We start from the raw sequence: 17,654 nt of genomic DNA, 5'->3' as shown, positions 1-17,654 counted from the left end.
TCTGTTATACCTACTGTTTACAATGGGTAAAATAGGGAACTTCGCTATCATGACGGCAGAGGTGATAGTCAACAGACTTATAGTTGGACTATCTGAAGCATACATTCAAACAAGGAACATACTGAAACCTAACCCTATATCACAGAAGATGTGTTATGAGAGTTAGCAGAAGTATGCGTTTGTCATCAATGAAAAAAGTACAACGATCTTGGTCATCATGTGAAAAGCCACAAATGGCTGAACCAGCCATCCGAGTGAGTTGGCTTCACTACAGTCCTTGTATTTCACTAAATCAGTTTTTTGCAATCAAAAGTCATTCCAAAATGTTGAATTATCTGATTTTATAGACTAAAACCACTGTTCAATATTTAGAGCTGTCACCACAGTTTTGCTTGGCTGCTTGACTTTTGTTTACACCAAAAAATGTTTTTCGAAATATTTTTCTCTGCATATCCCTCTGCATTTTCTGGGGAAATAATACGTTTGTTTTAAAAAAAAAAACGACTGATTTTAAATGAAATAAATTATTGGTTCTGGCCAATTTTTTTCCACCAATTTGCTAATCACCGTTAGAAAGTCCAATTGGAAGTCCCTTTCTTGCACTTTGCTCCCTGAATCATCTCTAACTCCAGTCTGGCGCTCTCCTCCGAACTCCGGAGCTGCTGCCTTCTGGCCTCCTTGAGGACGTGGAGCTCCTGCCTGCGCATGTCCGTTTCCTCCACAAACATGACCTGGCCTCTTTCCTTCATTCGTTCTAAGGCATTCATGAAGAGGTTCTCCCTGTTCCTCTTCCGCTTAACAATAGGCATATGAATGCACAATGAGTAACAGTAAATAATTAGCAACCACTGCTATATAATACACAATTTTGCAAAGTCTAATTTTATTGGTCATTTACCGGGACAGACAAGAAAGGCAGGAGACGCTGAACGAGAAGTGCTGCTTCTACTCGTGGATGCAGAGTTCTCACTGGTCTCATGTGAAACTGTCACATGTCCATCCAATGAGTAACAGCGAATGATTGATTGATCCAGCTATAAAGTAAAACACATGCAGACAAAAGGTTTTCGTTTACTGTTAGAAGATATATATATAGACCAGTAATCTAATCGATGCTTTATATTTCATCTTGAACAATTATTTTAACATTTTTTTAATCTGCAATTTTTATTCATCATGCAATGCATTTTCATCTAATCAATATTTAGTTATGTTTTGTTTCCCTATACTGTGTGTTATCTGTTTATATGAATACTTATGTGATGAGACAAAGCAGGTAAGCCTTTAAGCTACGACAGATCCTTACCTATATACATCATTAAATATGTATAGATAGGCTGTACATATATTAAAAAAAAACAAACGTGTCTCAGTAAAGAAAAATATGGCACAAAAAGGAGAAGCGCTATAAAAGGCAACGACCTAAATAAGCATTTATGGGATTATTTTGTATTTACCTTCGTCTATGGCCCTTGAATCGTCGCACATAGCTTCCAGTATGCGGTTGCGGAGTCCTTTGTCCCCCTCTTGGTGTGTCCCGTGACGATGGCCAAGGATGGCATCTAGTCACTCTTACCATTTGTTAACTTTTCTATCGTTCCCACTGCGACTATAGTGGACCTTGAGTTTTTTGTAGTCTTGATTTTAGGGATAGACCAATATGCTTTTTACAAGGCCAATACCGATTATTAGTAGTCAAGGAGGCCTATAACCGATATTTGAAGCCGAAGTTTATTTGTAGAGAAAAGGGGTAAAATGGTGTCAAATTAAAAAAAAAAAAAAAAAACTCCAACACTTGACTTAGTTTAAATGCCTTTAAGTCCATGTTTATTAAACAACTTTAGTGATGTACAAGATGTTAAAGCTTTTCTAGATCTTAAAAATAAACAACTTTTAAATCTCACAAAAAAGTGCAGGGAGCTCCCAGGCTCAGCTGCATGTTTTATAGTTAAACATCTCCTTACAGTAAATAGTTTTCTAAAAATCCACTATCACTGAAATGTTTCTTTCACACTTCTTTGTTTTAAAGTTCAAAAACCTAAAAGTGAATCCTCAACGCAGCTACTAGCCAGAAAAATAAGCATGACCTAAATAAGCATTTATGGGATTATTCACATGCAGTAATTTGCCGTCAATTTTTGCACCATGTACAGCACTTGGAACGGTGGTTGTTTTATAGTGCTCTATAAATAAAGTTGAGTTTAGCTTTTCATTGCGTGGCTTACACACAGACACACACACATTGGCACTCACTTGGCCCTGATACACCAAAAAGACGCTGGCCAACAATGACAGACGCTTACCCTCTGTGGCGTCCGGCCGGCTGTCGGCACGTCACGCTGGAGGAATACACCGCAACGACAGACAGCGATGCTGACCATTAAAGTACCTTCTGCGCATGCATAAGATGTAATACCCTTCCATACCATCGCCGGCGGTAGTCACCATTTCTCATGGTTAGAAAACTCCGACCGGAAAGCTGTTGGCCGGGGGCGGATTATAAAAACGTAAACAATGCATTCAGCTCTATTCTTCGCTTGCGATGAACTCCCACGCAAAGTAAACCATCACATTCTTATTGTATTGTATAGGTATTGTGAAATGCTTACATTGTCAACCCTTGCTCTTGTACTAGTAAGAAAATTAAGGCAGCGGAGGTGTGCTCACTGTTTTTCCGCATTTGTCTCTTCCCGTTGGTGCTCCGTGTGCTGAGTGACCAAATGTCACGACTGGCGACGCCAATTCAACATACGTAGTCCGAAGTCCTGTATGTGCCCAGGTCGTCCAGGAGACAGAGAGAGAGAGAGAGAGAGAGAGAGAGAGAGAGAGCGAGCAGGGAGCAAGCACGCAGCTTTACACTGATTGGCTGTTACGCACTGCACAAGGAACCTATCAGATGGTGCTATGGGCGGGGCAATCTGCCTAGTATGGAGGCTGGGCCAGTCAGGGCAGCAAACGGAGAGAGAGAAGCACGCTGCAGCAAGCACGAAAAAAGCAGTTTTTAATTTATCGGCCTTGACATGAAAAAAAAAGGCCATGCCGATAATCGCCAAAATGCCAAATATCGGCCCCGATAAACGGCCCGGCCAATAATCGTTCTATCCCTACTTGATTTAGCTTCTTTAGCTTTGCACGGACTCGTTTGGTAGTTGTGGTTAATATTCAGCTCAGCCAGATTCGTCGTGATAAATTGATTAACTTTATCATTCCTCATGGTCGATTCAGAGTTTCGTTGGATGTCCTCGTCCCGGTAAATGTTTATTAAAGATTGTACCTCATCATCCCTCCACCGATACATTTTTTTTCCCCTCCTTCAATTCTTGCAGTATATTAGGAGTGACGACAGTGAAACTGAAATCTGCTACACACACACTAAAGGCGGTCGTGAAGCGTCGTGGCATCTGAATCTAATTAGTGTAGTGACCACGGTCGTAGTGTCGTAACTCGTCAATAAGCGTCTGGGGGCGTTAACACATGTTGAATCGGCGTCGCCTGTAGTGACATTTGGTCACTCTGATTGGCTGTTAGCTAGCAAATCAGCACTCGGAGCACCAATGGGAAGTGACAAATGCGGATAAACAGTGAGCACGCCTTCGCTGCCTTAATCTTCTTACAAGTACAAGAGGGTTGACAGTGTAGGTATTTCACAATACTGTGTCAACAACGTGATGGTTTACTTCGCGTGGGAGTTCATCGTGAGCGAAGGATATAGCTGAATGCATTGTTTATGTTTTTATAATCCGCCCCCGGCCAACAGGTTTTCGGTTGGATTTTTCTAACAATGAGAAATAGTGACTACCGCCGCCAATGGGTATTACATCTTATGCATGCGCAGAAGAATATAGAAGAATTTAATGGTCAGTGTCGCTGTCTGTCGTTGCGGTGTATTTTTCCAGCGTGACGTGCCGACAGCTGACCGGACGCCACAGGGGGTAAGCGTCTGTCACTGTTGGCCAACATCGTTTTGGTCTATCGAGGCCTTAACGCTGAGTAGTCTAATAGCAGTCAAAGGTATGCGCGACCAAAACAGCACACCTTCAAGTTCAACCTACCAATCAGCGTTCGTCAGCACAGCACGCCCACTCAAAAAGGTCTGGGTAGGTACACGGAGACCCTTGTGGCTAGGTGGTACTCAGGTAGTTCCTGGTGGAACTGTCCAGCCCAGGAACCTTTTTTTGTGTGTGAACACGAGTTTGACCCAAACTACCAGGGTAGATATGGAAGTTCCCGAATTAGTTCCTGCGGTCTGAAAGGGGCAAAAAATTCATGCATTCAGTTCTACAGTCTGAGAGTTCGCCAGTGTTGTCCACATGTGTATGATACATTAGTCTCAAAGCACTTCAGCAGCACATCCTGGCTTCCTGAATCCACCCCTGACAACCTTTGCCTTCACAGGGAGCCTTTGAACTGCAGAAACCTAATGAGTTGTTTACAACACCATATTATGGTCTGATAATCCAAGTTGAGTGAAGCGGTGGATTGTAGTTTGCATCATTTATAATCACATACAGCAGGTCCAATATCTTGTTATCCCTCATTGTGCTGTGGTAGAATTCTATGCATCATTCATGTGCCCATACAGCAGCTCCAGTATCTTGTCGTCCATGGTTGTGCTGTGGACATATCGGTGAAACTTATATAGAATGGACTATATGCACGTGTGGTGGGTAGTGGAGTGGTGTGTTGTTTTCCGGTAGAATCTCAGGCGAAAGGCGGCACCCTTTCCAGTAACGCTGGGCGCTGTTGTTTTCAAGTGGTTTTACTTCAGAGAATTTCTATCAGTTATCAACGTTTTGGGGTGTTTTTTTGGGATTGGTGTTATATGTGTGGTTGCGTGTATTATATTCACCAAGACATGGGAGAAGAGGAGAGAGGACGTTACATCAAGCTATCACTGCTGTGTGCCTGCACAGATACAGGTTGTTCATGGTGAAACTTCGCTTTCATGAGCAGCGGAGGCAGTGGGTTGTTGCCATTGGAAGGGATACATTTGTAGTTACAGGTAGCACCAAAGTCTCTACCCTACATTTTTTCCCTGCTGATGTAATAATGCAGCAATCTACCCCACAAGGGCGCCATTTGTTAAACAAAGGAACGGTCTCTGTTCTTTTTGAGTCGGACTTAGGGCTAGAGTTACATCACATCAACAGCGCACTCGACTATAGCGTCTACCTTGCATCGGAAGCTTTGGTGCCTTATGACATTGAATATGGAAGTGCTGTGTGCCACGTTAAGCTTTTTCTCAATAGTGAACCTCATAAATCCAGAATATTGTGGCAGTTGTTTTTAAGAGGTTGAAATGGGTATACGTAGAAATGTGCATTTGAATTTTGGTAATGATTGGTCACTAGAGTCAACGATTTATCGAAAATCAATTTTTTTATCGATATAAATGCTTAAAATGTGCATCGAAAAAAAAATCAATTTGTAATGCCATGTTAACCATAGCCACTCACTCATGTCTGCTGTAAACAAACTGCATACACACATTGGGTAAATTACTTGAAATGAGAACTGCCAAGATTAGATTACTAACACAATTTCAACAATCAACATCGTCTACAGTTAGTTTTAATAGTGGAGGTGTCGTTTATTTAAATACATATAATTATTTGCCGCTGTGTTTTTCTCTCGAAAATGCCTCGTCTCCCACAGCCTGCATGCTTGTCTGCAACACTCATGCACAGTAGTGGTAATTTGGGTCATCCGTGATGTAAACAGAAGCATTGTGGGTCATGGTGTCATGGCTCCCGAGTTAGCATTAGCAACCCAATCCGAAAGTCTGTGCTCATTTCGCAAAATACTTAATATGATGTAAATCTCCCTTTCATAGCTAATAATGCCATGATAAATGAGAAATCTAAAAAGAAAGCATGTTGTGGCTGATGCCCAATTTCATTTCTCACATCGGGCTAAAACGCTTAAAGAAAACTATGACCGATCATTATCAAAATTCACATGCACATCTCTATGTATACCCATTTCAACCTCAACCTTGAAAATATCAAAGCATTCGCCACAGTATTTTGGATTTTATGGGCATTACAGTCTTCATCTCCATAGGTACACACTCAAGCTTAAAGACACACTTGGGTAAGCTTAAACTTGGCACTTATATAATAGGTTTGCATGTAAAAATGACATCAGTACTAAAGTGCCCCCCCCCCCCCCCCCCCCCCAAAAAAAAGACTGTAGTGATTTAGGGACTTTTATTGTGATTAGATTTATGACAAATTGCTCCGCCCCCTTTTGGGGCATGGCTTATGTTATATTTTCAGTCTCAGCGGTCTATGTCACGGGAGGGAGCCAAGCGTGGTAATATTGCTCGCTTTGTCAGTTCTGTTGTCTAAAACGGCGACCGATCGCCACCAAAATGCTAATGCACATTACTACTCTTGTCCACTTCAACCTGTGAAACTATGAAAGTGTTCTGCACAATAGTCAGGATTTATTGACATAAAACGTGATCTCATCATGATCACCTCGACAAAATCAAAACTACCGTGGCGATTACTCCACCACTTTCACAAGCTGATGTGGACAAGAGCATGAATGCGCACACGAACCCCGACTGGTTAACTTTCGGACATTTAGCAACGCTAAACTCGTGTCAACTCTCAGGAGGGAGATGGCGGCTTGCAGCAGCTGGCAGATTGAAGCTTTACGCTTTACCCTCTTCTCTCCCTGGCTAAATGTAGGATAATGGGACTGCTAATAGCAACAACTAGCTTCAGGTCGTTAAAACAAAAGGCGTTAGCACAACAACATTAGCTCCTTACTCTGCGTCCAGCCTGCGTCGATCTTCAAGTCGCGGGATTGCCTCCCAAGCAGTCGCGTGCGTGTCCGACAGAGAGCCGCCAGAGAGTGAGTTAATTAATAGAACGCCCAGGGCTTTTTACCACTTTTTTTGCAACAACTATTGAACGACAAATCTGGGTGATATTTGACAAACAACTCTGCTGGCTACAAATAGATGACTGTAATTTGTAAATTGGCCATTCCCTGCCAAAAGCAGGTGATATGGCTGGGTGACATCGTCAAATGTAAAGCATAAGTAGTCAAATGACCGCCTTCTCGGCGTTCTAGTGATAAGCCCTCATCGAACAAGCGTCAATGTTCAGCGAACAAAAAAGTTCCAGCAAGGCTGACTCCACAACCGAATGTGGCCGCATTGGAACGTACCTTTTCGGCTGTGTACGTTCCAAATTGGACGGCGTGTTGTCGGTCGAGAAAATGGGGCCTGTCAGATTCCGCTTACCCGCAGGATTATCTGGAAAATCCTGACTGGCTACGCCACTCAACGGGTATTACTTTTCCCCATTACCCTTGCTCGCTCTAACGCGACGGGGGGACGAGAAAGTTTCCTAGCTGGTGTCGAGAGGAATTCGCCTAGGTTGTTAACCGCCTTTGTATAGTCAATCCAATTTTCAGTCATTTAATCATTCTTAATGAGTAACAGAGTTAAGAATTACTAATATGAGCACTATACTTTTACAGTGGCTTCCTACTCATTTTGAATCGTCGCACTTGTTATTGACCTAGGAAGTTTAACAGTCTTTGTTAAAACCGTATGGATTTGTTTTAAATCCAGCCGGAGTAATCTACTTAATTAATTTCATATGATAACGAGACCTTTTATCATTAAGGTCTCAGCCCTTAGTTCAGCAAAAATTACTTGATGTAATTGTATTCATCAGTATAATGACATTAAAAGTGTTAAAATAAATTCATAAAATGTAATTTAATAATATAAGTAATCAAACAATAATTTATTATTAACATCAATTCCTTAAAGGCAGGATATAGTCAATAAGCAAGAAAATTGGATGATTGTAAGTTTTATTACATAATGAGTTTAATTCAGTCATAAAAGTAATAATTATGACTTCCTTAACAGTATAGGATATAAAGTGAATTCTATTCAGTTACCTTATTGAAGCGGTGATTTGGATATGTCCAAAAAGGAGGAGAAATAATCCTTCTTGCTTGGGAGTTAAAAAAGTGTCCCAAGAAAAATGCAAAATTATCTCCTTGTCGAAGCATCTTCTAGTAACCGCGGCAGGAGGAAAGAAAAAAGGGCCTGGAGACTTGATGGCTTCCCTTTTCATAGTCTCTGGTTTTTGGGAGGTTCTTACATTAACTGCGCATGTGTTAAAACGTTTCTACTGAGAAAAACATGGTTTAGGCGTTGTCCCTTCAGCGTGGGTTAGGGTTAGGTTAACGCATGCGTCAAGGTGTTTTTTCTCAGTGGTTTGATGAGGTAATCAGCCATTGTTTTTCCATCATCTTCCCGAAAGCCTGTGCCGGTTTGATCATTCTTTGTAAACAGGGCTCTTTTTTGCTCACTTATTTATAAACTAACTTTAGCAAACCCTTCATTATCTAGGGATCAACAAGTACATTGTCTTCCAAGTGAATAACATGTTTGTGACAAAACAGGTGCTCGAAAGTGAATAACATGTTTGTGACAAATGGATCAACCTTGTGACCATTCAGGACACTTATTCTAAGACATTCATGGTTAATTAATCTGAGCATTTACCATTGTATATCCAAGCAAGCAATATAATGGATAACATATAAATACAATTCTTATTGTCACATTCTCTCCTATGTAGACAACAGAATGATTCTTGTTCCCTTTTACATCGCATGTAACATTCTTTGAGAGACATGGGCTATTTAATACAGAAAGCAGTTTCTGAGCAAGCAACATATACTGCTTCTATAAACTTGTAGCACATCTGTGCTTAGGTTATTGAGGACCAATTATATGAGCATTGACTTTGGTATGTTCATTCTTACTAGAATCTGCTATTAAACCTTTTAGACCGTATATAGGGTTGTCCGAGCTGGCAAGTTTATCGTAGTCAATCGAGTAGTGTCGACATCTAGTGTTCAAAATATGAAATTGCACATTAGGCGTTTCACTCTTGATGATACTAGGGCTTTAACCAACATAGATTCACACCATCACATCACCCTGACGAGGCGCACCACATGACAGGCCATTCCTCATCCAAATAAATGTGCGTGTCAACTCATTTGCACTTCAGGATCAGTGTAAATATCCTGACTGGTGTTAAATGAGTTTTTTTTTTCTTTTTTTTTTATAAAGCAAAGAAGCAGTGTGTGCTGGTCCCAGCCAGAAACTATGTAGCTCTGCTCACTTCCACATGTTAATCCTTTTGATATGTTCAAGTTGGCATTAGTAGAGATGTCCACATAAGTTTTGGTGCAAATTGATCGCAGTTTTTGGACATCATAAGCAATGAAAGTTCGATAATTTCCAATGGAGAGTTTGGAATCGGTTACTCCCGTGACTCCGGCTGAACAGGGATAGAACGCTAGGGGGGCGCGGCCATTCTCCTCATTAACAAGGGGCGTTATTCATGGAGTTCCATTGAAGATTAAAATTATTCGATTATTTTAATAACCATATTCAAACTCCTTTACAGATTCTTCTGGATGGGAACCGGATATACAATTATTGTCAAACAAAACCTGTCAACTAATCATAAAAAATTAAGCGGCACTATTACGATATCGATAAAAACAAGAATCTAGTAATAATATAACAGATAATCAAAAACAGGCCTTAAAACCATTGAGTAGATTAAAAGATGTGATTATCAAACCAGCGGATAAAGGAGGACAAATTGTCCCAGAGGATAACAAAAACTACATTTTCGAAGCTAATAGACAATTAAATAATATCACCTTTTACCTCATCTCATTACCTCAATCTATCCAACCTAGAACTCAAAGAATGATTAGAGGAATAATAACGGGTTTACATCAAAATAAATTTTTTACACAAAAACAAATTCTTTACTTATTATAGGCCCAGATGAACCATGCCCGAGACTTTTTTATTTGTTACCGAAGATACATAAAAAAACAGAATCATGAACAGTTCCCTGCCGTGTTCCTACCGGTCGACCGATTGTGAGAGACTGCGGATTTGATTCTTATAGAATAGCGGCATATATTGATTATTATATCAATCCGTTATGACAAATACATCACACTTATGTGAAATGCACATTTTAGTTTACACAGTTTAGTAATAAATTAAAAGATCTGGTGGTTCCCAAAAATACTTTCCTCTTCTCTATCGATATTGACTCATTATATACAAATATAGACACCGATATGGGCCTGGCAGCTACTAAAAAAGCCTTGACCAACTCACCACAGATGGATCACCCGGATGTTGAGCTTCTACAGTTGTTCATAACTTTTAACATGTTTTTAACTTCGAGTTTAATGGAAAGCATTACTTAGAGGTTTGTGGCTGCGCCATGGGCAGAAAATTCTCACCCTCTTATGCAAATATATACCTGGCAGATTGGGAACAAACTGCATTCTTGAAATGTAAAAACCTTCCATTATTGTACTTGAGCTACTTGGACGACATTTTTGGACTATGGACAGGCTCGCTGACATAATTTGAGGCTTTTCTAGAAATCTTGAACCATCATCATGCAAAAGTTAAATTGAAACATAACGTACAAAAATAAAACATTGAATTTCTGGATGCAATTTTTTTCACGGATATCATGGAAATGAACGAAAAATCTGCGACGAAGGTTTACTTCAAAGAAACCGATAGCCATGCATTACTGCATAAAACAAGCTCCCAAACGTTTAAGGGAATTATAAAATCACAATTAATTCGTTTCAACAGAATCTGCACATATCCGGGGGATGCGGAGGAGGCCACTCGAGTCCTGTTTGCGGCCTTGAGGCCAAGGGGCCATTTCTTCGCACAATCAAAGCGGAAGTCGCAGCTCATTTAAAAACGAAAATGGATTTAAAAAACAAGGTGATCATCCCCCACTTATTCCGATGGTGCTGACTTATTCGCAGCATTCAAACAAATTAAAATATGAACTGAAAAGCCATTTTAAAGCAACACAACAACTACATGAACCGTTGAAAACATGCAAAATGATCACGCCGTACGGACGAAATCGAAATTTGGGTGACATCTTGGTGCACACATCGATGAACCCGGAATGAACAAAAACAAAACGGAGCTCAATATTGTTTGATTATTCACCTTCTATTTTTAATGAGGTCACTGGCCGGGTCCAACCAACCAAACCATGACTCGGGATGGTAACCAGTATTGTTTTTGTCAACGATGATGATGACGAAAATATTTTTTTAATGCCCCCTTTTTCATGACGATAACGAGACGATGACGAGCTAAATGTGGCTCTTTGATGACGAAAACATGACGTGACGTACATGAATATTTGGTGACGAGACAGGACAAAATTGTTAGTGTTTGGTCCGTCAAGACGTTCAAAATTTACAACACTGACTAAATTGACATCCCTTCCTATTGTACACGTAATCTGTCTTTCAAAAAAATACAATGCTGGTGCAACCAACCTATCCTCGTTTGGGCATGCCCACCGCCGTGACAGCACGCAAGGCACACGCAGGACGCACACACTGGCACAACAAAACACGAACAGGTCTGCGGTCATTCGTCTCGGCTCATGCACACTGACACGCTTTCCTTTGACGGACCATGGCGACAGTGACAGCAAATGGGCTCGGTGGTCGGAAACGAAGGAAATATATGGACATATTTTCTGTACAACCCAGCAGAAAGAACAACACGATGCATTGTGGACATGGGCAACGGTGACTGTGGCTACAAACTAAGTGGAAAGAATGACAAATTTCAAGCGATATCTGAGGGCTCACCACGCTGATATTTTGTCTCAACTCGTCCTGTTAACATATAATGTATACATTTACTTGCACTCTGTTATTCAACAATTGGCTTGTGATCAATTTCATTGTGCTTAAAGTTTTCCATGTATTGAAGCACCTGCCCTAAACTTTATCCTAACCTCAACCACTAGGGGGATATCATTTGTGCCTAACCTCAACCAGAGGAGAGTATAGTCAATTTCTAACCTCAACCAGTGGGGGTTCATCTATAATTAAAATAAATGAATAATATCGGTGCCTAACCTCAACGAGGGGGAGACAAGACAACTTAAAGTGAGATGGATGGTTTGGCCCTGGCCGGTGACCTCGACTCTTTTATTTTTAGTTTCAGTTTAGTTATTTTAAATAATTAATTATTTAATTTTTCACCACTCGAATAAATTAACGCTCAAATGTTTTCTGGTCCTTAATTTCATTTACTATTCAGAACAGTTTTTTGTTTGCCTTTATTGTTGGTAATCTGGGATGGCAAAAATACAATATGAATGAAACAACAACAAAAAACTAACATTGAAGTTTTATACTTATCTCACGAATACATCATAAATCATTGAGGAAGTGAAAAGAATAAAAAGTTTATACAGCAAAAAGGAAATGGATACAGAGAACTAAACAAAACGAGACTTGTACCAGTGCATTATTTACATCATTTGATGTATTGTTTCCTTACCCAAACTATTTACAGACTAGCAATGAAAATTCACCCGCTTAAACAACGGGAAACTCCTACGTATTTCAAACACGTTTGGTTGGCCGCTAACAAAGTCACGTGACTGGGTGCTGCCCGCTGATTCGGCGAATGTTTATCACTTACTCCTCCTTTGTCGTCTACAGTATGCACACAGTTTGCAGAATGAGGATTTCATCACATCCTCCTACTTTGCGGCCATCAACGGACTCGTTTTCATTTTCGAGGCAGTATAAATACTCGACAATGTCAAATTACACATCGCGAAAGCAAGATTGACGATATTGATGACAGTATATATCGCCCACCCCTAATCCCACCTTCTTTCTTCTTACCACTCAGAGTCAAGTCTCTGTCCACATTCGCTATCTTAAAGATGGGGACCAAGCCCCGGTACAAAACTGGCCCCAGGGCTGAATATTTTAAAACTGTACTGTCAAAAAGCTCCACCCTTGATTAGGGTTGGGCACTGAGAACTGGAAATCGAGTGGAACCGGGACCATCATTCCAGTTCTTCCGGAACCATTCAGATTTTAGAATGTCGGTGCTAAATTTCGATTCCTAGTTAGCCACGGAGAAGAAGCACAAGAAGTCGGACTCATTAAAAAAAAAAAAAAAAAAGCAGAAGCTGCGTCGAATCGAATTCTTTGGATTTTGATCCGACGTGAGACTGTCACTTTTCGGCTGATTTCCTGTGTCTACTGTATGTAAAAATTTGTGTTTTTATTTATTCCTTCGCTTGTTATATTATTGCTAATTTGTTATTGTAATGTAAAGTACTTTGGTACAGCTGTAGCTGTTATGAAATGCACCATATAAATAACGTTGTTTTGGATTGTATGTTATTGTGAAACCCCTTCAAGATGAAAGTCTGCACTTCAATTGTATTGTGAATATTTTATCATTGTGCTATTATATATAGTAAAATTATGAAACTGACTTCACTGTCTGAATATTGTCCTTTGGACCTAAATGATGAATGTTTGTGGAATTCAAATATGTGTTTCTGAACTTGAAACAAATTTGAATGCTCCAAGCTCTCTGTGGCCCATCATCCTGGAGCACACAACTAAACCAAGGCACTAAAAGCTGATGATTGTCTATCAGTTACAATGCTTCTACAGTACTTTATGTAAATGAGTTGAGAGGTGATTGGGAAATTGCTGTATGATTGAGCAATGTTTTGAGTACATCTGAAATTATTTTTGATGTCCTAATTTTTTAGGCATAATCATCAAGTAATACATGCATGTTGCGATTGTCATTTGCAGCTTTTCAAGCTTCCACTTGAAAAAGATGGTCAGTTGGGGGGACCCATCCTTGCCCCAGAAGAAATTAAGACAATATTTGGGTGCATCCCTGACATCTATGAGGTTCACACCAGAATAAAGGTTGTGTGCACTCACATACGATACATATCTCTGTTTCAGTAGTTTTTGATCAAATGACTGTAATCGTGGAAGATTAATGGATTTTTTTTTTCCCTCCCCCAGAGTGACCTTGAGCGCCTCCTGAAAGAATGGTCAGAAGAAAAGAGTGTAGGAGATATTATCCTTAAATATGTAAGAGCAAATATCTTTGGTTTAAATTAAATGCTCTAGTAAGTTTTTCTTCTGCTACTGCCTTATTCCAAAACTGATAAAATTCATTTTTCATCCAACAGTGACAGTTAAAAAAGGTTTTCCAGACCCATTTTTATAAATGTATTAAAGATAATATCCTAACATCACATATATTATATGATTATACTTGATGTTTCTATGATTTGGAAAGTGTTAACGATAGTGATACAGCCGGACCAATATGCACAAAATGAATATCTGCAATCTAGAGCAGTGTTTCTCAACCTTTATTGAGCCAAGGCACACGTTTCACAAAGGGAAAAGAAAAAAGTATATACGGTATACAGGCTATGTACCTTCAGTCATCTAGTGGAAGAGCATTTCATTGTTTTGCCTGTTACTAAGGAGGTAATGACATCGAAAATCAATTTCATATCGATATAAATGATTAAAATCTGCATCGTATGTAAAAAAAAAAAAAAAAGAAAAAGAAAAAATCGATTCGCAATGCCATGTTAACTGTAGCCGCTCTCTAATGTCTCTGCTGCAAACAAACTGCATCCGCACATTGGGTAAATTACTTGACACTAAAACTGCCAAAATCAGATTACTAATACAACAATTTAAACGATCAAAATCGTCAACAGTTAATTTTAATCTTGGATTTGTCGTTTATTTATACATCTAATTATTTGCTGCTGTTTTTCTCGTATCCTACGGCATGCATGCTTTTTTGGCAACGCATGCGCAGTCATGGTAATCCAGGTCATCCGGGTCGTAAACAGAAGCATTGTGTGTAGCGGTGTCATGGCTCCCGCGTTAGCGTTAGCAACCGAGTCTGGGCGAATATTTCAGTTTTTCTTTTTTCATAAATTTTCAAAAATGTTTACTTTTGTTTTTTTTCTGTCAAGATATGGGGTGCTGAGTGTACATTAATGAGAAATTAACATTTTTATTTTTGGCTAACGGTTAAAAAAAGTTTGCTTGTAGTATACTTCGATAAACTACTTTTTGCTAAAAGTAGTCATGTCTGATCCTTGGCATCGCGCTCAAATTGAAATCGGGCAAGTAAAATATGAATGGATTATGGCAATAATGAGTCTGCTAAAAAGATGTAGTCCAAAGATGGTTGGTCGAGGTGCACTGCAAGAGAGCATTAGCTTACTACACTTGCATTGTATGAACATTGGATGAAGGTTAATGTAACTGTGAAGGATACTTCTTTGGGGTAGCATCTCAAGCTTGTAGAGGAGAAGCTGTACATTATACTACATTACAATGTACACAAAAACAGTTAATTGTTTTTTTTAAGACTGTTTTCTTGGCCTATGACATATACCCCTACATTTTCTTCGATCTCGGTGAAATGTACAACTGTGGCTGCTTTGTTAAAATGTTCTAGATTGTGCTCATGAGCCGTTAAAAAATAATACACAATAAACTAATAAAGTATTAATAATTTTGCCATGCCTGATGTGTGTGCAAAGTTTGAGTTTTCCTGCATGTTTAGACCCTCAAAATCAGCATTGTTTTATTGGTGAACTGCACATTGCCAGGGCAGCAGCTTTTCACAAAATCTCACAAAGTTCATGTTTCAACATCACAAAAGCCTAAACACTCTTCTGAACAAATATGAGGTAGATCTGGTTCACCTGCTATGAGAAAAACACCAAAGAATAATACATGTATTTTTCCTTTAGCAAGTAGGTGGCGCTAGCACTACAGTGAAAAATAAATTCGTAGATGTCTTCAGGCCTTGGCTATCATCAAATATGAAAAATGTCAAGAAGATAGGATCATATGAGTGAAATTGAAATTACGTCACGCGAGAAAGGCATGCGTGATAATAATGCTCGCTTTGTCGCTTTGATCACCACCAAAATGCAAATGCACATTACTACTCTTGTCCACCTCAACCTGTAATGGTATGAAAGTTTTCTGCACAATAGTTTGGATTTATTGACATAAAACATGATCTCATCATGATCACCTCCACAAAATAAAAATACCGTGGCGATTGCTCCTCCACTTTTACAAGCTGAAGCGGGCAAGAGCATGAATGCGCACACGAACCCCAACTTGTTATATTTCGGACATTTAGCGATGCTAAACTCGTGTCTCAGGAGGGAGAGAGACAGCGGCTTGCAGCAGCAGCAGGCAGATTGGAGCTTTATGCCAGCTTCCATCCCCAGCTAAAGGATTGGGACGGCTAATAGCAACAACTAGCTTCAGGCCATTAAAACAAAAGGCATTAGCACAACAACATTAGCTCCTTACTGTCCGCCCAGCGTGTGGAGGTGAAGATGAGCCTGTGTATTCATGTCGCCTCAGTCGAAGTCGCGTGTGGTGTCCCTGCTTGCTTGCTTGCAGCCGCCACCTTCTGGCCCAAGTGAAGTGGCGTGAGAGTGACGAAAGCCCTCATCGAACAGGGAACAAACATTTCTAGCGAGGCTGACTGCACAGCCAAGTGTGGCCGCATTGGAACGTGCCATTTCGGCTGTTACTTCCAAATTGGACGGCGCGTTGTAAGTCGAAAATCTGGGACCATTCCTCATCCAAATAAATGTGCACGTCTCATTTCCACTTCATTCTCTGTAAAAATCCCGACTGGTGTTTAATGCCTCGCCCGTCCTAACCGTGATCAGCAAAGAAGCAGTGTTTTTTTTTTTTTTGTTTAAGCAAAGAAGCAGTGTGCGCTGGTTCCAGCCTATGTACCTCTGCTGACTTCCACATTCCCTCATTCTCATATAAATCAGCCACGGAGAGGTTAATCCTTTTGATATGTTGTAGTGGGCATTAGTAGATATGTCCACATAAATTTTGGTGCCAATTGATCGCCGTTTTTGGACTTTATAAGCAATAAAAGTACAATGATTTCCAATGGAGGGTTTGTAATCGGTCCCTACAGTGACTCCGGCCGAACATGGATAGAATGCTAGGGGGCGCGGCCATTCTGCTCCATAACAAGGAGCTTTATTCATGGAGTCACTTATTTCCAAATTTCTCCCAAATTTATTGATAAAATAGAAAATGACAGCTCTTTTCATTTTCCTGATCAAAAAATATATCAAATGACCTTGTTAGTGAAAACTTGGCCATCCGGCCCCACCGTCTCTTTAAACAAATGATGGTCTTGTGAAATATATTTGATCCATTTTTCCCATTTTCTCAAAAACATAACTTGTTGTAGTCGTTTTGCAAAGCTAATCCTTTCCATTGTGAAAATGACATAAACCATGTCAATCCATTGATCTATCGTATGCAATTCTGGTTTTAACCACCGTTTTGAGATGGCCTTCCTGCCTGCAGCACTAAGGATCTGACAAAGATATTTATCATCTGCGGAAAACTTTCCTGTTGGCAATGCCTCTAGATATAAGGAAAACAAAGTTAAACGAAAACCCTGTGGGGGGTGGGGGGGGGATATTTGTTGTAAAATTTGATGGACCTCCTGCCAAAAAGGGAACAATACTGGGCACGACCAAAATATGTGAAAATGATTTGCTGCATCAGCCCCCGTGCAATCCACACCGTCTCCAACAAGCAGACGCGTTAGTGTTATGTCTTTTTTGATGAAAAATGAAATGTAATGAAAAATTTGATAAGATTTTTCCATCAGAACTCTCTCCATAGTGCAGAATTAGAAGTTT

General features: G+C 40.0%; 1 protein-coding gene across 7 annotated transcripts in view; it reads left to right on the top strand.

Moving 5' to 3' along the window:
* The window catches only part of ect2 (epithelial cell transforming 2), a 235,313-nt gene that overhangs the window by 93,991 nt on the left and 123,668 nt on the right, over positions 1–17,654 (top strand). For all 7 annotated transcript variants that reach the window (XM_086047347.1, XM_086047345.1, XM_086047350.1 and 4 more), the window contains 2 exons: positions 13,714–13,833; positions 13,936–14,004. In XM_086047347.1, the coding sequence (XP_085903473.1) occupies positions 13,714–13,833; positions 13,936–14,004 (189 nt within the window). The remainder of the gene's footprint in view (positions 1–13,713; positions 13,834–13,935; positions 14,005–17,654) is intronic.

The sequence above is a fragment of the Filicampus tigris genome, chromosome 12, assembly GCF_054856515.1.
Source record: "Filicampus tigris isolate MCC_2025a chromosome 12, RoL_Ftig_1.0, whole genome shotgun sequence".
Lineage (NCBI taxonomy): Eukaryota > Metazoa > Chordata > Actinopteri > Syngnathiformes > Syngnathidae > Filicampus > Filicampus tigris.
Note: the sequence above shows the minus strand (reverse complement) of the source record. Positions and strands in the feature narration are given on the sequence as shown.